The following is a 27,666-nucleotide window of genomic DNA, read 5'->3' on the forward strand; positions in this document are numbered from 1 at the left end:
GGTGCAGGTATAAAAACATAGCAGCTTTAAGTGCTTGTCAGCATTTTACTATATCGTTACTAGGGTATTCTAGGTGGTTGCTAGGGTATTCTAGGTGGTTGCTAGGGCATCGATAAGCGGTTGATGGGGATATCATCTTGCAATATTGTTGTTTTGAATGCTTACAAGGGCATTATTATGTTGCTGTTTCATTGCTAAGGTGTTCTTGGTAGTTGCTAGAACAATGCTAGGTTATTAACGTGTTGCTATATCATTGATAGGGTGGTCTGGATGGTTGCTAGGGTGTTAATGTGTTGCTATATCATTGATAGGGTGGTCTGGGTGGTTGATAGGGTGTTAACGTGTTGCTATATCATTGATAGGGTGGTCTGGATGGTTGCTAGGATGTTAATGTGTTGCTATATAATTTATATGGTGGTCTGGGTGGTTGCTAGGGTGTTAATGTGCTGCTATATCATTGATGGGGTGGTCTGGGTGGTTGCTAGGGTGTTAACGTGTTGCTAAATCATTGATAAGGTGGTCTGGATGGTTGCTAGGGTGTTAATGTGTTGCTATATCATTAATAGGGTGTTCTGGGTGATTGCTAAGGCATTAATATGTGGTCAGCAGCTCTAATTGCTAGTGTGACTGTCACAACTTTTTCCAAACAGAGAGGAGAGTGGGGGGACGAGAGAAAGGTTAACAGATTGGTTGATATGTGTATTTTGTAAAATTTCTATATGTATTCCTGAAAAAAAAAAAAAAACCTTCCCAACACTCCCCACGGATAATTTTTCATGCAAACAGGAAGTCCTGACATTTGGAAAGCACAAGCATGTGTCTCTGATCTCTGACTAAACAAACCATTTTCAGGGTAAGCATCTTCCTGCAATTAAGAGCATGTATTCTCAGTGTGCTTCTATAAGGCGCTTTATGGACTTTTCCTTTCATAAGCAACAGCGTCGAGGGGTCTCGTATCTCTGCGCACACAGAGACTGTGATTACAGTAAGTCGACGTGAGGCTGACAAACGCTTGACTGTGACCAGAGAATCATTCCAGCAGGGAGTCAACTTAATCATACCAACTGATGGATTCTGGGAATGTCGGGCTCTTGTATCTCACAGACATTTTAATATCGATCTGTGCAAAAGAATGTAATCCATCTGTACTCTCATATTCATCTCTGGGGGGATGCAAGGAATTAAACTCTGAAAGTGTTTATCAGTTTTGGTGAGAATACAGAGCGGCGCTTTGGGACGCTCTCCACCGCAGTCGATCAATAATTCCACGGAGGAGAGAGATATAGTGCGTGCGGCACTATAAATGCTGTTTTTATTTTCAGAGACTGTTTAAAACCTTGAAGGACATGGAGCACTTAATGTTGCACAAAGATGAATCTAGACTATCATAATAAAGACATTTTTCTGTGTGCACAAAGGCTCCAAACGCCTCCTGAACATTATCATACTGCAGTTTTTTTATGTACAACTGAGAGACGCTGTGCTTGAATGAACCTAATTGGCTGGGCTTTGTATTAGTTTGATGTATTATAATGAAACAGGAAGTGCTGGAGTCCCAATAATCCATAAACCGAAATGATATACGACGTCTAAAAGCACACACTTTCTGTAACTGCTGGGCAATTAGTGGAAGAGCAACAGTAAACACTATAAAATAATTCCAACGATGATAGTCCATATTGAAACTGGAAATATGAAGTGACTGGTTGACTCACAGGGTTCAGATTCGCTGTTTCAGCAGCAAAAACACCAGCAGGGCACATCCTCTATGTCAGCATATCATGCTGTATTCTTTTGGCAAGATACCTGTGACAACCTGCGAGGAGCTACTAGAAATAATACTGCAAAGCTTAATACTCATTCATATTGATTTATTATTGATTGACAGCCTGCATTTAGTCTATAGAGAACATTTATGTGCAGTGACATGACAATGAATAATTAAGCTATTAAAGAAATTAATTTTCCATTTATTTTCACTGAATAATTTAATATCCAGTATATATTATATAATAAATATATATATATATATATATATATATATATATATATATATATATATATATATATATATATATATATATATATATATATATATATAACATATAACTATATAACAAGTACATACAATAAAAAAAACATTTAAATGTTTCACTGAATAAATAGAATAATTAATTCTAATAAAAATATTATATATACATATAAATACTTATAGTAAACATTTAAATAAACATGACTACATATATATACGACTATATATATATATAATCCAACTATTTAAGTCATTGGTTTAAACAATTAAAGGAATACTCCACCGTATTTTCATATTAAACTATGTTATTCCCTTAACTAAGACGAGTTGATACATACCTCTCTCGTCTCAGTGCGTGCACTAAATCGCTCTGTCTTGCGCGAAACTTTTTTTAGCACTTAGCTTAGCCCAGTTCATTCAATAGGTGCCAAGCAGAGAAGCAACAAAACACCTTGACGTTTTCCCTATTTAAATACAGTTACTCGAGAAGTGCAACTCGACCTAGGACGGTGACACAAAACAAAACGTTGCGCTTTTCTAAGCGTGTAAAATGGATAACTATATTGTGTGGCGGATTTAGTGCACGCAATGAGACGAGAGAGGTATGTATCAACTCGTCTTAGTTAAGGGAATAACATAGTTTAATATGAAAATACGGTGGAGTATTTCCTTTAAACATTCTCATTAACAAATTATTTATATAAAAAGAACAATTATTTAAGTAATTGAAATATATATATATTTATATATATATTTAAAATGTTGTTTAAACTAATTAATTCTCATTAAGAATTTTTTTCAGTGTATATGTGAATGTTAAGTCAAATGATGCATTTTGCACTTTGTTTTGCCCTGTGATTGGTTAGTTTGGCTTGACTCCATATCATGTGATTGGTCGAGTCTCAGTGTTGTGACAATTTCATTTATCTAATAGAACAGGTAAGTGAATAGAATTAGAAGCCTGCAACAGCACAAATACCATGATTGAAATTGATTAGCCTTTGTTGCAGGATTTTGGCTGAAGTGCTTCCTCTCCGTTTGTGTATTTGTAATGAGACAAAACAAAATACTTCATTGTGATTGACTGGCATCATCTCGTGTGGATAGTGTGATTAAATGTTTCTGGGATCCTCAAGCGTTTAACCAGCCGCTGTATCAAAGGTGAATTTGATGACATTGATGATGAACATGTGAAGGCCGAGATTGATTTGACTTTCTCACCTGTACAGGAGTAATCATCGATACGGATGAATCCGGTGTGGCAGATGCACATGAAGGAGCCGGCGGTGTTCACACACTGTGTGTTCTCGCGGCAGTAGTGCCTCCCCTCCACACACTCGTCGATATCTGCACAAACACAGAGGATGAGCAGAGGAGTCAAGACTTCAGCATGATCGAAACGCTGCTCGCTTGAAGCCGCCAGTCAAATACGTTTACCATGATGGGGCCCAGATATCAAATATTTACCAGATATTCAATATTTGCCAAGGCAAGTGTATTTATATAGCACATTTCATACGCAATAGTAATTCAAAGAGCTTTACTTAAAAAGGATTTTAAAAAGAATCATAAAAGTGCATAAGACATAAAAATTACAAAAAAGTAAGAAATAAATATTTATTTATTTATTCTAAACAAATAAAAACATCAAATTGTAAAAATCATAAAGGATGTATAAGAAATAAAAAAAACATTAAAATGTATCATTTTTTATAAAATGTATTAAAAACTAATGAAAAGAAAAGATTATTCAAAGAGTTATGTATTTAAAAAATAATCATAAAGTTGCATAAGAAATGTAACAAAATAAACAAAATAAATGATATACAATGGCCCTCATTTATCAATCTTGCGTAGAAACGGGCGTATATTATGGCGTAAGATTATGCTTACACTCTTCTCATCGCCTGATTTATGAAGCTGTGCGTACCTTTGAAATTCTGGTGTACGCAATACCTGCCCTTGATAAATGCCGCGGCTGAAATCGATCGTCATTAGAATAACACGCCCTATATATTCAAGTCTCCGCTCCCCCCACGCCCTCATTTTACGCCATGGACACACGGAAGACGGCAAATTAAAGAGAAACTTCTTTGAGAAAGAGAAAGCGAAACCAGGGAAGTGGAAAGAAACAAAATTGATTTCTAGATTTTTATTATTAATGACGCTTATTGTTATTTAGAAGAAGAATGTCGTTATTATTATTTGTATTATTATTATTATTTAAAAGAAGAAGAATGGCATTTTTATTATTTTGTCAGTCTGAATTATTTTTTTGGTCATTGAAAGCCTTTCATTACTAAACCCAATCCGTGCATACCTGCCGGGCCTAACCCTGGCCTAACCATCGTTTCAAAGAATAGTACAACGGCGAGCGCGTCGAGTATAAACGCCTCGTCCGTTTGGGGAGGTGCGCGCGCAGTCTGCGGAGACTCGCGCTGCGGAGCCAGGCGAAAGTATAAACAAGGCTCGAAACGTCAGGTAAAGCGCACAGGCTCGCAACTTAAGGAATACATATGCCTACAATTCAAGTGCTTTGGTAAAGTCACACAAATTAAACATTGAAGTCCATGTTGCACAAAAATAAACACTGAAGTTTATAATTACTATGTTGTTGTTTTTTTACAGTGGGTCATATTATATTATATCTTTTAGTTTGTCAGTGCGTTTTGTGGTGTTAGGAATTGTTTTTTTGCGCATTCCCGCACTCAAAACGTGCGTACACCACCTCCTGAGCTGGCGTAGGATTTGAGCGTGCCGTACGCCAACGTCCATATTGATAAATCTCAAAGTCAACGTGGTTTTGGGTGTACGCCAGGTGTACGCTGGAAATTTGGTGTACGCACTTTTGATAAATGAGGGCCAATGTGCTTTCAATAAAAAGTATTTAAAATAATCATAAGAAATAAAAGTAATGACAAAAAGTAATAAAAAAACTTGATTAAAAATTAATATAAAAATGTATTAAAAACAAATAAATTAAATGATAATTCAAAAGTGCTTTACAGAAAAAGTAACTTAAAAATAATCATAAAAGAGCCATAAAAATAACAATAAAAAGTACAAAATAAAATGTATTAAAAACAATACACTGATTTTTACTCAGAAGTTGCTAGTAAATTTCACAAATAATTACAATGGCAACTAACATTGAATTAAATGTAAAAATCTTAACTACAGTATTTTCTTGTGAAACGTTTTCCAATAATTTTTATTTACAACTTAAATAAAAAAAAATTTTTACAGTGTACATAAAATGATAGTGCATATTTGCAATATTTGCAGAAGCAAAGATTTTAATGCCACTTTCACACCTGTGACTATAAACTTTTTATATATATTAACGTCTCTGAACTTAAAATTCTTAAAGATTTCAGATGTTTGAATCATTTCTGTGAATCAGTTGTTTTGATTCCATCAATTTTTTGTTTCAGTGAATCAGTTTGATTAGTTTGCGTTAAAACTATAAATCATCGTGTGCAACATGCTTGTTAGTTTTATCAAGATGTTTAAAGTTTAACTCTTTGCATTAAACACCTTGAATCTGGCAACACTGGCTGCTTATATAGCTGAATTTTTTTATTTTTCCTCTGAATGGAAAAGGCTGCTTTCATTTATTCATCAAGTTAACAACCCGCCATTCTTTAAATTAAAATTACTGAAAGATGTGCAAAAATCAAGGACTTTTGTCCTAGATTCAAGAGTCCGTATTATGAATTCTATGACTTTTTAAAAGGCATTATGCGCCACTAGGGGAAGATGAAAACCTTGACATTTCTGGGAAAAGTTTGGAGGAAACGGAGGGCAGAGTGATCGCCCTGCTCATGTGTCATGACTCCTTGAATTTATCGCAGCCAGATCAAATAAAAGGTATTAAATCAAATCTCATAGACTTACAGATCTAATAAAAAGCCTTATGAATTTTCACCAGCCGAACTGCTGCATTTGTGATGAATTCAGAGTGGCTTTATGGCTCAGGACTTCAAATGAAACTTTAACCTGATTTACTTCGAACTTGCGTCCTTCAGCATAACCTCAGCTGCTTCTCTTCTGTAACTCGTTTAGTTAAAGAACCTCCTCTGTTATTTCAAGGAATAACCAGGAATTATCATCCCACAGTAACGAAAGAACTCACATCCATTGCCTACAAAATACACACGCCTGAATCAAACCACCTTTACTCAACTCTAACTGTTATAGGTCAGTAACTTAATTTAGACTAGTTAGACTAGTTTTTCACTAGTTTTTAACGACCTTGATACCGGTACCTGTGCTGCGTTTTTTGGGCCGCGTTGAAAGAACACCACAGACATAGTGCAATCCACATGGGGAAATCTCACAGTAAAACAAGCAGCTGTGCAAAATATGATACACCAGTGTTTTGCCATATGAAAGTTTATTTATTTATCTTATTACTCTTTTCATTCTATTTATAACTGTATCAACTGTATGTCCGTTGATTGCACTGTATTCCTCCTTTTGATTCTAAACTGAACTTAAATGGCCCTGAGAATTGGATAAGAGACAAACATAAATTACTTAATTGTAGTGAGTTTGATGTGTAATTAAACTTGAGGTTCTGTGTGGTGCGGACTGGATAGATTCCATTCCAAGAGCTTCTGAACAAATGGGTTTTTGGGGTTTTTCCTTTTGTTCGTCACTGATGGCTGTGGTCTATAGAGCGTCTTCACTCCGGCTGTGGTCTATAGAGTGTCTTCACTCCTGATTTCCTTTTGTTTCAGTCACTCGTCACTGATTACTGTGGTCTATAGAGCGTCTTCACTCCGGTTTTCCTTTTGTTCATCACTGATGGCTGTGGTCTATAGAGCGTCTTCACTCTGGTTTTCCTTTTGTTCATCACTGATGACTGTGGTCTATAGAGCGTCTTCACTTCGGTTTTCCTTTTGTTCATCACTGATGGCTGCGGCCGATAGAGCGTCTTCACTCCTGATTTCCTTTTGTTCGTCACTGATGGCTGTGGTCTATAGAGCGTCTTCACTCCTGATTTCCTTTTGTTCGTCACTGTTGGCTGTGGTCTATAGAGCAGGCGTTCTCAACCCTGGTCCTCGAGGGCCACTTTCCTGCAGAGTTTAGCTCAAACCTTGATCAAACTCACCTGTCTGTAGTTATCTCATAATCCTGAAGAGCTTAATTAGTTGGTTCAGATGTGTTTGATTAGGGTTGGAGCTAAACTCTGCAGGAAAGTGGCCCTCCAGGACCAGGGTTGAGAACGTCTGCTATAGAGCGTCTTCACTCCTGATTTCCTTTTGTTCATCACTGATGTCTGCGGCCGATAGAGCGTCTTCACTCCTGATTTCCTTTTGTTCATCACTGATGTCTGTGGTCTATAGAGCGTCTTCACTCTGGTTTTCCTTTTGTTCATCACTGATAGCTGCGGCCGATAGAGCGTCTTCACTCCTGATTTCCTTTTGTTCGTCACTGATGGCTGTGGTCTATAGAGCGTCTTCACTCCGGTTTTCCTTTTGTTCATCACTGATGGCTGCGGCCGATAGAGCGTCTTCACTCCTGATTTCCTTTTGTTCGTCACTGATGACTGTGGTCTATTGAGCGTCTTCACTCTGGTTTTCCTTTTGTTCGTCACTGATGGCTGTGGTCTATAGAGTGTCTTCACTCTGGTTTTCCTTTTGTTCATCACAGATGTCTGTGGTCTATAGAGCGTCTTCACTCCTGATTTCCTTTTGTTTCAGTCACTCGTCACTGATGGCTGTGGTCTATAAAGCGTCTTCACTCCGGTTTTCCTTTTGTTCGTCACTGATGACTGTGGTCTATAGAGCATCAACACTCCGGTTTTCCTTTTGTTCATCACAGATGTCTGTGGTCTATAGAGCGTCTTCACTCCTGATTTCCTTTTGTTTCAGTCACTCGTCACTGATGGCTGTGGTCTATAGAGCGTCTTCACTCCGGTTTTCCTTTTGTTCGTCACTGATGGCTGTGGTCTATAGAGCGTCTTCACTCCGGTTTTCCTTTTGTTCATCACTGATGGCTGCGGCCGATAGAGCGTCTTCACTCCTGATTTCCTTTTGTTCGTCACTGATGGCTGTGGTCTATAGAGCGTCTTCACTCCGGTTTTCCTTTTGTTCATCACTGATGGCTGCGGCCGATAGAGCGTCTTCACTCCTGATTTCCTTTTGTTCGTCACTGATGACTTTGGTCTATAGAGCGTCTTCACTCTGGTTTTCCTTTTGTTCGTCACTGATGGCTGTGGTCTATAGAGTGTCTTCACTCTGGTTTTCCTTTTGTTCATCACAGATGTCTGTGGTCTATAGAGCGTCTTCACTCCTGATTTCCTTTTGTTTCAGTCACTCGTCACTGATGGCTGTGGTCTATAGAGCGTCTTCACTCTGGTTTTCCTTTTGTTCGTCACTGATGTCTGTGGTCTATAGAGCGTCTTCACTCCTGATTTCATTTTGTTTCAGTCACTCGTCACTGATGGATGTGGTCTATAGAGCGTCTTCACTCCGGTTTTCCTTTTGTTCGTCACTGATGGCTGTGGTCTATAGAGCGTCTTCACTCTGGTTTTCCTTTTGTTCGTCACTGATGACTGTGGTCTATAGAGCGTCTTCACTCTGGTTTTCATTTTGTTCGTCACTGATGACTGTGGTCTATAGAGCGTCTTCACTCCGGTTTTCCTTTTGTTCATCACTGATGGGTGTGGTCTATAGAGCGTCTTCACTCTGGTTTTCATTTTGTTCGTCACTGATGACTGTGGTCTATAGAGCGTCTTCACTCTGGTTTTCATTTTGTTCGTCACTGATGACTGTGGTCTATAGAGCATCTTCACTCCGGTTTTCCTTTTGTTCATCACTGATGGCTGTGGTCTATAGAGCGTCTTCACTCTGGTTTTCCTTTTGTTCATCACTGATGGCTGTGGTCTATAGAGCGTCTTCACTCTGGTTTTCATTTTGTTCGTCACTGATGACTGTGGTCTATAGAGCGTCTTCACTCTGGTTTTCATTTTGTTCGTCACTGATGACTGTGGTCTATAGAGCGTCTTCACTCCGGTTTTCCTTTTGTTCATCACTGATGGCTGTGGTCTATAGAGCGTCTTCACTCTGGTTTTCCTTTTGTTCATCACTGATGGCTGTGGTCTATAGAGCGTCTTCACTCTGGTTTTCATTTTGTTCGTCACTGATGACTGTGGTCTATAGAGCGTCTTCACTCTGGTTTTCATTTTGTTCGTCACTGATGACTGTGGTCTATAGAGCGTTTTCACTCCTGATTTCCTTTTGTTTCAGTCACTCGTCACTGATGGCTGTGGTCTATAGAGCGTCTTCACTCCTGTTTTCCTTTTGTTCGTCACTGATGACTGTGGTCTATAGAGCGTCAACACTCCGGTTTTCCTTTTGTTCATCACAGATGTCTGTAGTCTATAGAGCGTCTTCACTCCTGATTTCATTTTGTTTCAGTCACTCGTCACTGATGGATGTGGTCTATAGAGCGTCTTCACTCCGGTTTTCCTTTTGTTCGTCACTGATGGCTGTGGTCTATAGAGCGTCTTCACTCCTGTTTTCCTTTTGTTCGTCACTGATGACTGTGGTCTATAGAGCGTCTTCACTCCTGTTTTCCTTTTGTTCGTCACTGATGACTGTGGTCTATAGAGCGTCTTCACTCCTGTTTTCCTTTTGTTCGTCACTGATGACTGTGGTCTATAGAGCGTCTTCACTCTGGTTTTCATTTTGTTCGTCACTGATGACTGTGGTCTATAGAGCGTCTTCACTCCGGTTTTCCTTTTGTTCATCACTGATGGCTGTGGTCTATAGAGCGTCTTCACTCTGGTTTTCATTTTGTTCGTCACTGATGACTGTGGTCTATAGAGCGTCTTCACTCTGGTTTTCATTTTGTTCGTCACTGATGACTGTGGTCTATAGAGCGTTTTCACTCCTGATTTCCTTTTGTTTCAGTCACTCGTCACTGATAGCTGTGGTCTATAGAGCGTCTTCACTCCTGTTTTCCTTTTGTTTATCACTGATGACTGTGGCCAATAGAGCGTCTTCACTCCTGATTTCCTTTTGTTCGTCACTGATGGCTGTGGTCTATAGAGCGTCTTCACTCCGGTTTTCCTTTTGTTCATCACTGATGGCTGCGGCCGATAGAGCGTCTTCACTCCTGATTTCCTTTTGTTCGTCACTGATGACTGTGGTCTATAGAGCGTCTTCACTCTGGTTTTCCTTTTGTTCATCACTGATGACTGTGATCTATAGAGCGTCAACACTCCGGTTTTCCTTTTGTTCATCACAGATGTCTGTGGTCTATAGAGCGTCTTCACTCCTGATTTCCTTTTGTTTCAGTCACTCGTCACTGACGGCTGTGGTCTATAGAGCGTCTTCACTCCTGTTTTCCTTTTGTTTATCACTGATGACTGTGGCCAATAGAGCGTCTTCACTCCTGATTTCCTTTTGTTCGTCACTGATGGCTGTGGTCTATAGAGCGTCTTCACTCTAGTTTTCCTTTTGTTCGTCACTGATGGCTGTGGTCTATAGAGCGTCTTCACTCTGGTTTTCATTTTGTTCATCACTGATGACTGTGGTCTATAGAGCGTCTTCACTCTGGTTTTCCTTTTGTTCGTCACTGATGACTGTGGTCTATAGAGCGTTTTCACTCCTGATTTCCTTTTGTTTCAGTCACTCGTCACTGATGGCTGTGGTCTATAGAGCGTCTTCACTCCTGTTTTCCTTTTGTTTATCACTGATGACTGTGGCCAATAGAGCGTCTTCACTCCTGATTTCCTTTTGTTCGTCACTGATGGCTGTGGTCTATAGAGCGTCTTCACTCTGGTTTTCCTTTTGTTCGTCACTGATGACTGTAGTCTATAGAGCGTCTTCACTCTGGTTTTCCTTTTGTTCGTCACTGATGACTGTGGTCTATAGAGCGTCTTCACTCTGGTTTTCCTTTTGTTCGTCACTGATGACTGTTGTCTATAGAGCGTCTTCACTCTGGTTTTCATTTTGTTCATCACTGATGACTGTGGTCTATAGAGCGTTTTAACTCCTGATTTCCTTTTGTTTCAGTCACTCGTCACTGATGGCTGTGGTCTATAGAGCGTCTTCACTCCTGTTTTCCTTTTGTTTATCACTGATGACTGTGGCCAATAGAGCGTCTTCACTCCTGATTTCCTTTTGTTCGTCACTGATGGCTGTGGTCTATAGAGCGTTTTAACTCCTGATTTCCTTTTGTTTCAGTCACTCATCACTGATGGCTGTGGTCTAAAGAGCGATTCGCACCAGTGTTAGAGAGCAGGAGCGCTTTATTGGCTGTTGCCGAAATTTAAAGTTCGGTGGATAGGGGAAGCGGAGCGGAGAGAAGTGGTGCTGGCGCGCTGCTCATCGCGGAGTGTCGCACTCTACCCCATGATGCAGAGCTGGCTGAGGATAAAAGTTGCCGCACACAGCAGCGCCAATGAGAAGGACTTTTTTTCTTTCGAAATTGATACTATTTTTTATAATAAAGAGCACAAAATAATTACCTGTTATGTCCTCCATTGTATAACTTTATGTCTACATATTTAGGAACAGATATTGGGTTCTGCCCAAAGTCAAGCAACATAAAAGTAACGTAATAGTAACGAGTAACGTAAAAAGTTACTTTCCAAATGGGGTAACTAAGTAAAGTAACGGATTACTTTTTTAAAAAGTAACGAGTAACGAGCAAACACTACTTTTTAAAAGTAACTTCCCCAACACTGCTGTGGTCTATAGAGCGTCTTCACTCCTGATTTCCTTTTGTTTCAGTCACTCGTCACTGATGACTGTGGTCTATAGAGCATCTTCACTCTGGTTTTCCTTTTGTTCATCACTGATGGCTGTGGTCTATAGAGCGTCTTCACTCCGGTTTTCCTTGTTCATCACTGATGACTGTGGTCTATAGAGCGTCTTCACTCCGGTTTTCCTTGTTCATCACTGATGACTGTGGTCTATAGAGCGTCTTCACTCTGGTTTTCCTTTTGTTCGTCACTGATGGCTGCAGCCGATAGAGCACCTTTACTCCGGTTTTCCTCTTCATCACATTAGCATTGGAGGAGCCCGGGTTGAATGTGCCGTCGTTTGTGTGAGAGATAACGAAATAGAAGGAAATCCATCTTCTTTTTGGGGTTTTTGTCCTGTGTTCTCCGCAGCAAAGGGAAATCAATCACAGCTAAGTGCTCATGAATCAGGGCTGACGGAGACACACGGTCTGCTTCAGAGTAAATGTGGACGAGGATCTTGACAGGAGTAAACAAGTCAGGCATGGAATAAACAGCCAAGATAAACGATCTAAGCCACGGTATTACAAGCCATTAAACCAGAGCGTACGAACAGTGTGTCTGATGATAATATCAGTAACCTAAAAGTTCAAATATAGCATAGGCCAAATTAACTTCAAAATACACTATCAACCAGTGGTCGATTGATATTGTGTGTGTGTGTGTGTGTGTGTGTGTGTGTGTTTGTTTTTGTGGTTTACGAGGACTTTTGACCTGAATACGCACCAGCACTATGGGGACATTTGGGTTTATGAGGACAGAGGCCATGTCCTCATAAATCCGACAGCGTAGATGTCATTTACTACGTTCCAGACGCTCCCTCTCAAAGTTTGGCGCCATGTCCTTACATACCACAAAACCCTGAAATTTTACCATACACAGTGTATCCCTGATTTCGAGAGTGCGCCCCTGTAGCCAGGTCCTGGTATTACACCCGCGTCATCAAAAATTTGCATCTTTCACACAAGTGTATTATTTGGGGCCTGTGATTGGTCAGATCGATACCGCTAGGCGGGAAATCGCGAAAACAAGATGGCGCCAATGGGCGGAGCTTCAATCAGCTTTAGTGATTGGTCAGATCGGTACCGGTAGGCGGGAGATCGCGAAAACAAGATGGCGCCAGTGGGCGGAGCTTCAATCAGCTTTAAAATGTGTAGCAACTAATGCAAAATACTAATTATTTAAGTATTTTTGCCTGTAATTTATTAATTGTGCATTAAATATATGATAAATAAATAAATAAAATCCCGTTTATATTATGATAAGTACAACGTAATCAGAGGTGTAGTCATTCGTCGTCACGTCATTTCCTGTTTGGACTGGACAAACTCTGCACCTGAGAAGACATCTGTGGACCTGATGAAGGCAACTGTTATCCAAAAGGTAAGTTATAATGTTGTTTAATTGCTTCTCTAATAGCACGTGGGTCCGGTTGGCTTGTTTGTGCATGTTCTGTATGCTCTTCGCTGCTCGTTTTACAGTTAGAAAGCAGCTAGCGCGTGATGCTAACCGTGCTAGCGGACCTATAAGTTAGTGATTCTGTTTACAGACTGACATGAGGGAATCAGCGATGCTTGTCATTTTAAACTCGTTTTCGATTGCACTATATTTGTAACTGCTACCTTTTCTGATCTCATAAAATAGTCTAGCCATCATAATAACGCGTTGGCATGACTAACGTTTCAGTATGTGAAGGGGAGGCTATTTCACCCAGTACAGTATCCTGATATGCTACTGTTAATATTACTACAGTTATGCTTGCTTTAAACACATTAAGACACAAATATGTGCTCTTATTACTCCTGACTATAATAAAATATAGGCTACTCTGAATATTATTAGAACTCTGTTTGATTCAGTCTTATTAATACTGTCACTATTATTGCCTATAATATTAATTGTGAATGAAATCTATGAATGAATAGTTATTATCAATTAACATATTCCTTAAATATCATATAATAAAGTATTAAAATAACTTGAATGCTGTTTACCATAATTGATCAATTTATTTAAAACAAGCTTTTTGAATAATATGTCAAATGAAATGCAATGGTCGTGAGAGTCTTTTTCTATGCGCGCAGACACATGGGATGATGGCTGAAGTGAGTCAGTGAAGGAGAAGATCAAGATCTGGAAGAGGACATGCCGTTTACAGACACAGATGAGCTCCAGGGCAGATTCAGCAATCATTATAAAGGTGAGTTCAGGGTTTCCATGCATAAGCAGTGCCATGCGACCAGTGCTCCTCAGAAACAGATTATTTGCCACAGTTATCAGTCCCTGAATTATGATTGTGTGTGTAAGAAGTGAGTCACGATCACTTACTGTACATCTAGCACAGGCACAATGTCTCGTATCACTCTCATACATACACACACTTGAACTCAGTGCCGTCCAAATGTATCTAGTTACCAGTGTCCCAGTAAATCTAGTGTCCTCATAGACCAGTATTCTGTCAAACTTACACAACACACTCAGTCAAAGTCAAACATCAGGAACATGCTCTTATGATGTCCTCATAAAACTGTGTCCTCATAGACCAGGATTCTGTCAAACTTACACAACACACTGAGATTCTTCTGTCAAGTCAAACATCAGTAACATGCTCTTATGATGTCCTCATAAAAGGGTGTCCTCATAAAACTGGTGTAAAGCTACACACAACCTGACACACTGTAATGAAAACACATGTAATGTGATGCATAAAAGCCGTGAACATTACCTTGTGGTAGCATTTAAATATTGAAATATTGATTTGAAAACTTTAACTTTGTAATCTTGTATATTATCTCAAATCAGTATTTCATGTGCAAATATTTATTGATAGGTAGCTGTGTATCAGGACCCTTATTATCCTGTCAGTTTATTTTGTATTAATTACTGACTGACTGTACATTATCCTTTATATATTCCATTTATAATGCTTTTTTTAAACTCTTAGGTGAAGTGTTTCTGTATGTAACGCTTAATTTCATATTTTCAGATGAGCCATAAGAGCCAGTGGTCATCAGGCAGTGATTGTGCTGCTCTGACTGTGGGTCTAGACAAGGTAAGTGAGAGTTGTGCTGGAAGAGAACGAGCAAACGAAGCAGAGACATCTGTGAGATCTAGTGTTCACACATTTACACCACTGTTTCATGTCTAATGTTATGTTTTGTAGACTCTCAGTGAGGTTGAACCCTCCACTCTCGAAATGAAGAGTCCGTCCCCGTCCCAGTCAGAAGCCAGAGATGTACAGAAGGTATTGTTTTTTTGGAAATTAAATTAGGGATACAGCGATATGAACATTTGGGCCGATAACTGATCATTCTTTATATTCGAAAGCCGATATCTGATATATTAGCCGATGAATCTAAATCCAAAATTTGATATACTTTGAAAGCCTGATTACAAAAACGAAACGCACATCATTTAAAGCCAATGTCCCAAACACTTCAACATAAATCAAACATAATAGTACAGTGGCCTAATGTAAGATTCCTTAACTTTTAAAATGAATTTTACATTCATATTTCCAACTTTCTTTATAAAAAAATGACAACACTTTACAAAAAGGTTTCATCTTGTTAGTATTAGTTAACATGTACTAACAATGAATGAACAATACTTCTACAGGATTTACTTAACGTTTATCTTAACGTTAATCTCAACATTTTCCAAGACATTTTAGGATCCAGTGTTGTATCTGTTAATTTAATGCACTGTGAACGAACATGAACTCACATATTTTATTAACTCACATTAACAAAAGTTTTTCAATATGAAAAGCAATTTCACCAGATGTCTTGAATAGCTCTATTTGGAAATAATTAATCATTCTAGAATGATAGGTGTGATTTTGTAGGGGTTTGCATCTGCATAGAAAATAATAAATTGCAAGCAGAGATAAAAAAAATGAACAAAGATGTGAAATAAACAATGCCTCATATATTCCAGGTAAGTCTAACAGCATTTAGGTACAGAACTTGAGTAATCAACTGTAAAATAACACGGCAGAGTCTTTACATAGCCTGACTTCACAGAGGCCTGTACTGCAATGTCACTACCACAGATGGGTATGAATGATAAAGCAATACATTGTGCAGCCCTACAAGTTAATGTTCATGACTTTAATGCATCACATTACATGCATGTTCATTACAGTGTGTCAAGTGTGTGTGTGTCTTACACCTGTTTTATGAGGACACCGTTTTATGAGGACATCATAAGAGCAATGTTCTGATGTTTGACTTGACTGGAGAATCTCAGTGTGTTGTGTAAGTTTGACAGAATCCTGGTCTATGAGGACACTAGATTTACCGGGACACACATATGGAATATTAGGATCGATACTGATAACCCATAATTCACAGCTCATTGTGGCTAATACCAATAGCGAAAACTATTTGTGCTTGTCAGATTAAATATAATCATTGAAGAAGTTGGTAAAAAATAGCAACCTCTGTTTGGCTTTCAATAAGTGATACTAAAATTATTATTTATTTGTCTTTTTTATATATTTTTACTACTTTTTTTTTCAGATGATAACTCTGAAGAATCAGATGAAACCTGAACAAGATACAGCAACTCTAAAGGTATCCAATAAGTTAATGTAATAACTCTGTTTCCTCAGAAACAGATTATTTGCCACAGTTATCAGTCACTGAATTATGATTGTGTGTGTAAGAAGTGAGTCACGATCACTTACTGTACATCTAGCACAGGCGCAATGTCTCGTATCACTCTCATACATACACACACTTGAACTCAGTGCCGTCCAAATGTATCTAGTTACCAGTGTCCCAGTAAATCTAGTGTCCTCATAGACCAGTATTCTGTCAAACTTACACAACACACTCAGTCAAAGTCAAACATCAGGAACATGCTCTTATGATGTCCTCATAAAACTGTGTCCTCATAGACCAGGATTCTGTCAAACTTACACAACACACTGAGATTCTTCTGTCAAGTCAAACATCAGTAACATGCTCTTATGATGTCCTCATAAAAGGGTGTCCTCATAAAACTGGTGTAAAGCTACACACAACCTGACACACTGTAATGAAAACACATGTAATGTGATGCATAAAAGCCGTGAACATTACCTTGTGGTAGCATTTAAATATTGATTTGAAAACTTTAACTATTTTGTAATCTTGTATATTATCTCAAATCAGTATTTCATGTGCAAATATTTATTGATAGGTAGCTGTGTATCAGGACCCTTATTATCCTGTCAGTTTATTTTGTATTAATTACTGACTGACTGTACATTATCCTTTATATATTCCATTTATAATGCTTTTTTTAAACTCTTAGGTGAAGTGTTTCTGTATGTAACGCTTAATTTCATATTTTCAGATGAGCCATAAGAGCCAGTGGTCATCAGGCAGTGATTGTGCTGCTCTGACTGTGGGTCTAGACAAGGTAAGTGAGAGTTGTGCTGGAAGAGAACGAGCAAACGAAGCAGAGACATCTGTGAGATCTAGTGTTCACACATTTACACCACTGTTTCATGTCTAATGTTATGTTTTGTAGACTCTCAGTGAGGTTGAACCCTCCACTCTCGAAATGAAGAGTCCGTCCCCGTCCCAGTCAGAGGCCAGAGATGTACAGAAGGTATTGTTTTGTTTTTTGTTTTTGGAAATCAAATTAGGGATACAGCGATATGAACATTTGGGCCGATAACTGATCATTCTTTATATTCGAAAGCCGATATCTGATATATTAGCCGATGAATCTAAATCCAAAATTTGATATACTTTGAAAGCCTGATTACAAAAACGAAACGCACATCATTTAAAGTCGGCATGAAATCAAATTTGACAAATCTTCTTTTTATATGTAATATTGTAGTGTTTATTATAAATGATTTATCTGTGCACTTCATTATTTTTTCAAAATTCATGTACCCTTATAATCTTTAATCAAATACATTACCCTTCCCTCCCCCCTTGAAAACGACCTCTCTTCTCTTTTGGTCATGTGCCATGGCGAAAGGGTGCGGCCAGAGCCCATGAGGGTGCGGCTATCGGTGTTTGTCTCGTTTCGCGGGAGGCTCATATAAATATGGTCTGATTCCTGCCTGAAAATTTAGCTGCTTGTCCTTGTTCTCGTCGCTGGGCTCCTCAATAAAAAATCCTTCATGTGAGGGTAACGGTGGGGGAGTCCGGTGGAGAGAAATCCTCCACAACTGAATGTAAACTGGCATTCAAATCTGCCTCCATTTTGTTTGCAACGCCCAACCTCCAACGATCCAATCAATTCCCGAAGGACGAAATCAAGCCCCGCCCTACATTTTTTTCTAATTTCAGAAGCAGTTTCACTCGGATATACATCACAACAAGGAAAAAATGACAATCTCAACTTCCATTTCATGCCGACTTTAAAGCCAATGTCCCAAACACTTCAACATAAATCAAACATATACAGTAGTGGCCTAGTTTGAACCAGTGTAAGGTTTCTTAGCTTCTAAAATAAATTTTACATTCATATTTCCAACTTTCTTTATAAAAAAATGGCAATACTTTATAAAAAGGTTTCATCTTGTTAGTATTAGTTAACATGAACTAACAATGAATGAACAATACTTCTACATGATTTACTTCATGTTTATCTTACTTAACGTTAATCTCAACATTTTCCAAGACATTTTAGGATCCAGTGTTGTATCTGTTAATTTAATGCACTGTGAACTAACATGAACTCACATATTTTATTAACTCACATTAACAAAAGTTTTTCTCTGTTAGTTCATGTTAGTTAATGCAATAACATATGTATTGTGAAGTTTTACCAAAACATCTATTGCCTTAATAATAATAATAATAATAATAAATCAAATGAAATTAAAATGTTATTAGACAACATTAAACTTAAAATGAAATGGCCTAAAGAGCTGAAGGAACACCCCTAAACCTGAGGCTTTGTTAGATGGTTTTAGCTCAACGGAACACAACCTATATATGATAAATTAGATATTTATACAAAATAAACACAATATTACAACTTATACTTGCACAAAATCATGCACAGATTAACTTGAGCTATTATTAATAGTAATCAACTATTACATAGTGAAACTCCTGTTGTGGATGCGCTCCTCCCAGGACAACACGCTGAAACACAGCAACTAAACCCAAAGAATTCACGACGTTTTTAATGCAATAGTTTGCTCATTATAGTGTTATGTATATATGACAGTCCCAATCATAATTAATGTTTTGCTGACCACCGGTGTGGCCTACAGTGAAGTGTTTACTGTAGCACTCATTAACTCAGCCAAATGCATCCTATATGAGATAAATCAGATATATAACAAAAATAAAAAATATTACAACTTACAATTCCACAAGCGAACTCTCCCTGTAACAATGCGCTGATTTCACAGATTTGTGATTCAAACATTTCAAAACCATCACGGTGAACAGCGCACATCTGAAGCTGAAGGAAGAAATCCACTATTTATTAGTGTTAATATAGCGGCCTAATTTTCTTATCGGATTGACAACGATAACATCAATGAGCATTTATTTTCATGCATCCCTGATTGGTTATGACCATATATTTATAGGGTTTTAACTTTATACTTGATTACAACTTATGTCACAGTGTTTTAAATCTTAAGTCACTATTCATCTCATTAATTTGATCAGTATTAATACTGAGTGGTTTGAAATGTCCCATCATACCTGAATTAGTTTGGTGTCATCAGCCTTCTTTTGCTCAAGTATATCATTGATAATGTAATGTTTTAATTTTATGTTTTATGACAGTGATCAGTCAGTGTTAATGGAGTCAAGTATCTGTGCTGCTTCATTTGGAGAATCTCTGAATCCTTTGTCTCTAATAGATGTTTATTTTTTCTTTCTTTGCCTTGCTTTCAGGTGAGCCCTGAGAAGGAACAATCATCATTGGAGGATCAAGACTGTGTTGAGATGGTAATAAAAAGAGCATTGCATCATTTTAGGAAATGCTAGTCTAGTAAGAACTTTTTCACATCATCTTTGGGGCTGTTTTACACCTGGTCATTTCATTGTCAAAACAATTCCATTTACACTTGGCCACATAAATGTGTCTTCACAAAACGGACATAAATCCGATCTTCAATTCCCGCGCTATATCAGATTTAACGGTGTTCACGTCATCGAAAGCTACCGCTATGAGCAGCATTTTTTGTATCATCAGCTAATTTTAAGATCAATAGGAGAGAGAGTAGCATCAGCACTGGTAAAATCATTTATTCTCACTACTTTTAATGAAGATGACTGTGTGTTGAGCATCTGCGACTTACTTTAATTTATTTTTAGTTTGTATTTTGTGCATCAGCATGCTGAAGAGATCCTCAGCTACTCATCTGCAGTGATGCGTGTTGCAGAAGCGCTGTCATATCTCACTATAACGTGTCACATAGCCTAAAATACGCTGTCACCTGTTTATTATTTGGCATTTTTGGGAGGAGTAAAATTCATAGTGTTACCATTAATTACCTTTACTCTAGTGACCGACCACAGTCTAATCTGTCCCTCCACAGTTTGAACCAAAAGAACCGAAAATATTTTTACGCCTCATAATAACATAAATTGTCTTTGTGTTTTGCGCAATTGCTTTGGTAAAGCATCTCTCAAACATACTAAAATCAAAAGCACAATATGGCTCAATGCCCTTATCAAATCGCAAAAGACGATAAGAAAGTAAGTCTGTAGTCTGTTGTGCTGCGTGTTTCAAACTGAAGAGCACACTTTGCTCGCTCGATCAGCTCATGATCTGGCTTTTTCCATGCCTCGTTTCACAGGGAATGAATGCAGTGAACTCCATCTCTGCATGTGCCATAAGTTTAACATGCATTTGGGAACGCAACCAGCACCAGTTACTCTCTATTTTCACATTCGCATTATATCCACATTTTTTGTAGTAATACAATTTTTCAATAAGATGCGTTTATAAACCTGTTTTCACTTAAACTGCAGGTTTCTGCCAGTATAACAGCTTAAGTGAAGAAATTAAGAAAGTATTATAACCTCTTATTGTAAAATAATATACTCATTATAAAATATTAATTTTTCATTGACAGTATTAGTATATCACTGTCTAGGCGATAATTCTAATAATAGTGATCTTAGTGAAGTATTATAGTTGTTATTAATATGATTATTATTATTAAACGGTGCCATTTGTCATGTTTCATAAATGACTTCTCAATACAGGTTAAACTGAAGATGTTCTTGTTTTAAATGTCTCTTTTTCTTTAAGATGAGATCAGTATGACGGACTCTGATGCCAGTGATCCTGATGAAAGCGGTTCTGAAGGTGATGTTCCTGCTGGAGCTGCAGGCGTCTCCAGTAATGTTGGTATGTGTCAACTAATGATGGGTACACACCAAAAGATTTTACATCTTATAAGATTTTCAAAATGTGATGGACCACAAACATGAGGACAAAAAATCCTAGATTTAACCGTTTTGCTCATATAGTGTGTGGTGTGCCATGATGTGAAAAGACCGTTAGGGTTGGGTATCGTTTAAATTTTAACGATTCCGATTCTGCTTATCGAATCCGGTTCTTAACGATTCTTGGTTTCGATTCCAATATTTATTGGAGAGAAAAAAGAGAGCAAATACTTTTTTCTACCTTTTATTCTTGTTACATTTAGGCTATTACCAGTAAAACTGTGACAATGCATCTTAATTTACAATATACTGTACATATATATATATATATATATATATATATATATATATATATAACACTTTAAGGAATTATAGACTCGACTCGTATTAATTGTCTGATGTATTTATTCATGATCTCTATTTTAAACAAAACTGGTTCTCATTTTATCCAGAATTATGCGGCTCTAGTTTGTCTTTCTTGCATGTGATACAATTCGCTGTATTTTCATCTTTTTTTGAAAAGCTTAACCAAACTTTCGAAAGTCTGCTGCGCTCCGCCATCGTAAATATAACGTACAGCGCATGTGCGGCAGGCAGGTCCTGGCAGATCAATACAACTGTAAACAAATGCTCACTGCCATTCACCTCGCGCATGTGAGCATCACCAAAGTAAGGAATCGATAAGCGGAATCGAAGTGTGCGCGACTTATCGAATCCCCGGTTTTTGGCATTTTGGAACCGGTTCTAGATACCCAACCCTAAAGACCATGCAACCAGAGTCTCGACTGTTAACACTCTAGAGACCTCAGAATAAGCATGGCGGACGATATGCAGGAAGCAATTGGGATGATAGTGTTTGGAAATGTTTTACACAACACGTTGTGTAAACATTTGCGCCACAAATCAACAAGCTGATCCTCCATCTCTGCTGTCCACATCAATTTCAGTTTGTGCTGCGCCATGACTGCGTTTCTTATGCTTCCGTCTTCCTTCATCTCGCTTTCTGATTGGATATGGTTTCCTTTCACGTGATAATCTCCAGAGCATGCGCGTGTTTGTCCTCGGGCTTCCCCCCACATTTCAGGATTTCTGATCGTAAATATTCCACATGTTGAATATTTGCGATTCGCGATCAGGTCGGCTCTGACGTTCTTCCGATCAGGTTCGGACACTCTAAACACACCTCACACCAAGGGAAAATCTGATAAGATAATCTATAACCATCAAGATAATCGGGACACAGCTAGGATTTTCAGAAGGGGGAAATCAGCCCAAAATCAGCCTGATTATCTTTTGGTGTGTACCCAGCATAACAAGTTTGTGTTTATGAACATGTTTATTATTATTTTAAACCAATATATATTGTAGTGCAATTTTACGTTAGTATTTTCACCAAAGAAAAATGGTTTTAAGCCAGTTATATTCACTGAACAAAATTATAGATCTAAGTTCTAAGACTTTTTCTATGTACCCAAAAGGCCTGTTTCTCTCAAATATTGTTCACAAATCTGTCTAAATCTGTGTTAGTGAGCACTTCTCCTTTGCCGAGTTAATCCATCCATCTCACAGGTGTGGCATATCAAGATACTGATTAGACAGCATGATTATTGCACAGGTGTGCCTTAGGCTGTCCACAATAAAAGGCCACTCTAAAATGTGCAGTTTTATCACACAGCACAATGCCACAGATGTTGCAAGTTTTGAGGGAGCGTGCAATTGGCATGCTGACAGCAGGAATGTCCACCTGCTGTTGCCCGTGAATTGAATGTTCATTTCTCTACCATAGCCGTCTCCAAAGGCTTTTCAGAGAATTTGGCAGTACATCCAACCGGCCTCACAACCGCAGACCGTGTGTAACCACACCAGCCCAGGACTTCCATATCCAGCATCTTCACCTCCAACACCGTTGAGGCCAGCCACCCGGACAGCTGCTGCAACAATCGGTTTGCATAACCAAAGAATTTCTGCACAAACTGTCAAAAACCGTCTCAGGGAAGCTCATCTGCATGCTCATCGTCCTCATCGGGGTCTCGACCTGCAGTTGGTCGTTGTAAACGACCTGCGTGGGCAAATGCTCACATTCGATGGCGTCTGGCACTTTGGAGAGGTGTTCTCTTCACGGATGAATACCGGTTTTCACTGTACAGGGCAGATGGTAGACAGCGTGTATGGCGTCATGTGGGTGAGCGGTTTGCTGATGTCAACGTTGGGAATCGAGTGGCCCATGGTGGGGTTATGGTATGTGCAGGCGTATGTTATAGACAACCAACGCAGGTGCATTTTATTGATGGCACTTTGAATGCACAGAGATACCGTGATGAGATCCTAAGGCCCATTGTTGTGCCATTCATCCACAACCATCACCTCATGTTGCAGCATGATAATGCACGGCCCTATTCTGCAAAGATCTGTACACAATTCCTGGAAGCTGAAAACATCCCAGTTCTTGCAGGGCCAGCATACTAACGGACATGTCACCCATTGAGCATGTTTGGGATGCTCTGAATCGGCGTATACGACAGCGTGTTCCAGGTCCTGCCAATATCCAACACAGCCATTGAAGAGGAGTGGACCAACATTCCACAGGCCACAATCAACAACCTGATCAACTCTATGCGAAGGAGATGTGTTGCACTGCGTGAGGCAAATGATGGTCACACCAGATAATGACTTGTTTCCAGACCCCCTGAGACCACACAAAACTGCACATTTTAGAGTGGCCTTTTATTGTGGACAGCCTAAGGCACACCTGTGCAATCATCATGCTGTCTAATCAGTATCTTGATATGCCACACCTGTGAGGTGGATGGATTATCTCGGCAAAGGAGAAGTGCTCACTAACACAGATTTAGACAGATTTGTGAACAATATTTGAGAGAAATAGGCCTTTTGTGTACATAGAAAAAGTCTTAGAACTTTTAGTTCAGCTCATGAAAAATGGGGGCAAAAACAAAAGCGTTTAGAATTGTTCATAGTGTATGTATATATATATCATACTATAGTGTGCCAGTAGATAATATCAAATTACATTTCTAAACATTCCTTTTGCCATTAATTGTAAAAATCAGTTATCAATAATCAGATATTATTATAAATAACAATTTTTCTAGAACAAAATGAATGGAATCAGTACCAAACCAATAAGTTTATCATGTTCATGTTGGTCAAAAACTTTGAAAAGGAGATGTTTAACACAACATTCCATCTCCAGAATAATGTTTTGAATGTCATTTGAAATGTAATTTTTAGAGATCAGATGTATAACCAGTTTTAAGTTCTAGATGCAGGTTTGAGTTACATCTGAGTTTCTGATCTGTCTATAACTGATTTCCTACAGGTGTTCAGAAGATGCCTATCGAGAAACCACTGAAGTTCCTCAAGGTACCTGAGGTTTAAATCTGAATATGACTACCATTGTAAGTACATGAGCTCTCATATAGTTAGAGTTTACTAAAGCATGTATTCTTCTGTACAGAGAATGAACATGAGGCAGGAATTGAAAACCTTGTGGAAAGGACAAAAAGTGTGCTGGTCAAATGCTGAAGTTACAACTGTAATTGAACATTTTAAGGCACATACACTCACCTAAAGGATTATTAGGAACACCATAGTAATACTGTGTTTGACCCCCTTTCGCCTTCAGAACTGCCTTAATTCTACGTGGCATTGATTCAACAAGGTGCTGAAAGCATTCTTTAGAAATGTTGGCCCATATTGATAGGATAGCATTTTGCAGTTGATGGAGATTTGTGGGATGCACATCCAGGGCACGAAGCTCCCGTTCCACCACATCCCAAAGATGCTCTATTGGGTTGAGATCTGGTGACTGTGGGGGCCATTTTAGTACAGTGAACTCATTGTCATGTTCAAGAAACCAATTTAAAATGATTCGAGCTTTGTGACATGGTGCATTATCCTGCTGGAAGTAGCCATCAGAGGATGGGTACATGGTGGTCATAAAGGGATGGACATGGTCAGAAACAATGCTCAGGTAGGCCGTGGCATTTAAACGATGCCCAGTTGGCACTAAGGGGCCTAAAGTGTGCCAAGAAAACACCACCCACACCATTACACCACCACCACCAGCCTGCACAGTGGTAACAAGGCATGATGGATCCATGTTCTCATTCTGTTTACGCCAAATTCTGACTCTACCATCTGAATGTCTGAACAGAAATCGAGACTCATCAGACCAGGCAACATTTTTCCAGTCTTCAACTGTCCAATTTTGGTGAGCTCGTGCAAATTGTAGCCTCTTTTTCCTATTTGTAGTGGAGATGAGTGGTACCCGGTGGGGTCTTCTGCTGTTGTAGCCCATCCGCCTCAAGGTTGTGCGTGTTCTGGCTTCACAAATGCTTTGCTGCATACTTCGGTTGTAACGAGTGGTTATTTCAGTCAAAGTTGCTCTTCTATCAGCTTGAATCAGTCGGCCCATTCTCCTCTGACCTCTAGCATCAACAAGGCATTTTCGCCCACGGGACTGCCGCATACTGGATGCTTTTCCCTTTTCACACCATTCTTTGTAAACCCTAGAAATGGTTGTGCGTGAAAATCCCAGTAACTGAGCAGATTGTGAAATACTCAGACCGGCCCGTCTAGCACCAACAACCATGCCACGCTCAAAATTGCTTAAATCACCTTTCTTTCCCATTCTGACATTCAGTTTGGAGTTCAGGAGATTGTCTTGACCAGGACCACACCCCTAAATGCATTGAAGCAGCTGCCATGTGATTGGTTGATTAGATAATTGCATTAATGAGAAATTGAACAGGTGTTCCTAATAATCCTTTAGGTGAGTGTATAACCAAAGGAAAACTGGCCACACTGACTGAATGCCAGCAGTGTAAGACCGCTGAGGATCCTTTCCGTGGGTTTTCAATTTCTGCCTCACTCTCATTCTCTGTACAGAATAATACATGCTTTAGTAATCTCTAAACACATGAGAGCTTTTGTACTTACAATGATAGTTGTATTCTAATGACACTATACTCTTCTAGAGCTGATGTACAGCCCAAACTAACTTTGTTGAATACTTTTCCTGTTATCTCTGTAATTCTGCTTTGAAACTTGACAATTCTGTTTACATTTTCTGGAAATAACAGAATTGTCTTTAGGTAAACCGTCCCTTGTAAGTCGGTTTCTCTACATGTTGCAGCATTTATTGCATGTTGAGTGAGTTCATTTTATACATTTCAAAGCCTGTTTAATGACGTCTTTAAATTGTGCCTGTTTCCGAGGGCTGTTTTGTCAATCTTTTCGAAGTTTTGAATGGTTCATCTGCTTGTCATTTTAATATGTCAAAACAGTAATGATACTGTATGCTTTCTGAAAGATCACACAGTTGTGCAAGTTTTATTGACCATGTTTTTAAGTTTGTGGATGTCACTTTCCCCTTAAAATGGTATGTGATGATTGTATTACATGGTAAAACTGAAAAAACTCAATGTTTATGATGATATTATTGAAGTCATAATTAAAGCACTTCTAAAACACCTCTGTCCCTGTAATGTTGCAAGTTGTTTTGTGTATTGTATTTGAGATCCGGTACTCTTAAATCACCTTAGTCTTGGTAATACACCGTGTTGTCAGGTTTGTGTTTGTGTGTGGGCATGTACCATTAAACACACTCGTCCTTATAATGTTGGATTATGCAGTTGTGTATTGTGTTTAAGATCCAGTCCTCTTAAATCACCTTAGTCTTGGTAATACACTGTGTTGTCAGGTTTGTGTGTGTGTGTGGTCATGTACCAGTAAAACACATTGGTCCCTGTAATCCACTGAAATGACATATTTAGTGTATTGTAAAAAGAGTGTCCTCATAATCAAGTCGGGCCCCAAAAATCACAATTATGTCATAGGCGGGAACATTTTAGGATGGGCGGGAATGTCCTTGTGTACCACCAAAATATCATATGGTAATATTTTCTGTTCTGTTGTGTGTATAGAACATTTGAAGTCAGATTTGTGATCTGCAGATTAAAACAAAATTTTTGATATTTGTATCATCACTGTAGGGCATTGGGAAAGGGGTGTCCCCATATACCACCACCAAACTTGTTTGGGCATCAGTGTCCTTCTATACCACAAAAACAAGTATGTGTGTGTGTGTGTGTGTGTGTGTGTGTGTGTGTGTGTGTGTGTGTGTGTGGTGCAAGATTGTGAGATTTGAGCTGAAAAATAATATTTTAAAAGTGATAAGCAGTGTATATATTGTAATCCTTGAACTCTTAATCTCAAGATTATACGGGTAGTTGTATTTCATTGCTTGCATTCAGCACAGTTTTTCAGCATTGACCGTGACCCATCAGAACAGATCTGCCATTTCGGGTCACGGCCCACCAGAGAAGCGCTGGTTTGTGTGTCATTTGGGCCAAGACGCCTTCATGCTGTGGGTGGCATTATGTGTTTTCAATCTGCCTTATTTTCCTCCTGCTGTCTCGCTCTATCTCTCAGCTCCAGTGCTGTCTGTCTGCCGGCGGGAAGATAACACAAAGTGGGTTTGT

At 38.8% G+C, this 27,666-nt stretch overlaps 2 protein-coding genes across 3 annotated transcripts in view; one reads left to right on the top strand and one right to left on the bottom strand.

Moving 5' to 3' along the window:
• Nucleotides 1-27,666, bottom strand: part of nell2a (neural EGFL like 2a) — a 123,827-nt gene that overhangs the window by 40,421 nt on the left and 55,740 nt on the right. Inside the window, 1 exon segment of the mRNA XM_081356843.1 lies at nt 3,254-3,379. Within this exon segment, the coding sequence (XP_081212969.1) occupies nt 3,254-3,379 (126 nt within the window).
• On the top strand, nt 13,077-26,649 carry LOC308685200 (uncharacterized protein). Of its 2 annotated transcripts, XM_081356844.1 has the most exons (10): nt 13,077-13,175; nt 13,877-13,992; nt 14,779-14,844; nt 14,956-15,036; nt 16,316-16,369; nt 17,136-17,201; nt 17,313-17,393; nt 19,661-19,714; nt 21,027-21,125; nt 24,501-26,649. In XM_081356844.1, the coding sequence occupies exons 2-9, from the start codon at nt 13,957-13,959 to the stop codon at nt 21,039-21,041; spliced, it is 453 nt and encodes a 150-aa protein (XP_081212970.1). In that variant the 5' UTR covers nt 13,077-13,175; nt 13,877-13,956; the 3' UTR covers nt 21,042-21,125; nt 24,501-26,649. The 2 variants fall into 2 exon arrangements, with proteins under 2 accessions (XP_081212970.1, XP_081212971.1); XM_081356845.1 differs by lacking the exon at nt 13,077-13,175 and having other exon boundaries at nt 13,819-13,992; nt 24,501-25,129.

This window comes from Scardinius erythrophthalmus, assembly GCF_964197995.2.
Source record: "Scardinius erythrophthalmus genome assembly, chromosome: 24".
In the NCBI taxonomy this organism is placed as follows: domain Eukaryota; kingdom Metazoa; phylum Chordata; class Actinopteri; order Cypriniformes; family Leuciscidae; genus Scardinius; species Scardinius erythrophthalmus.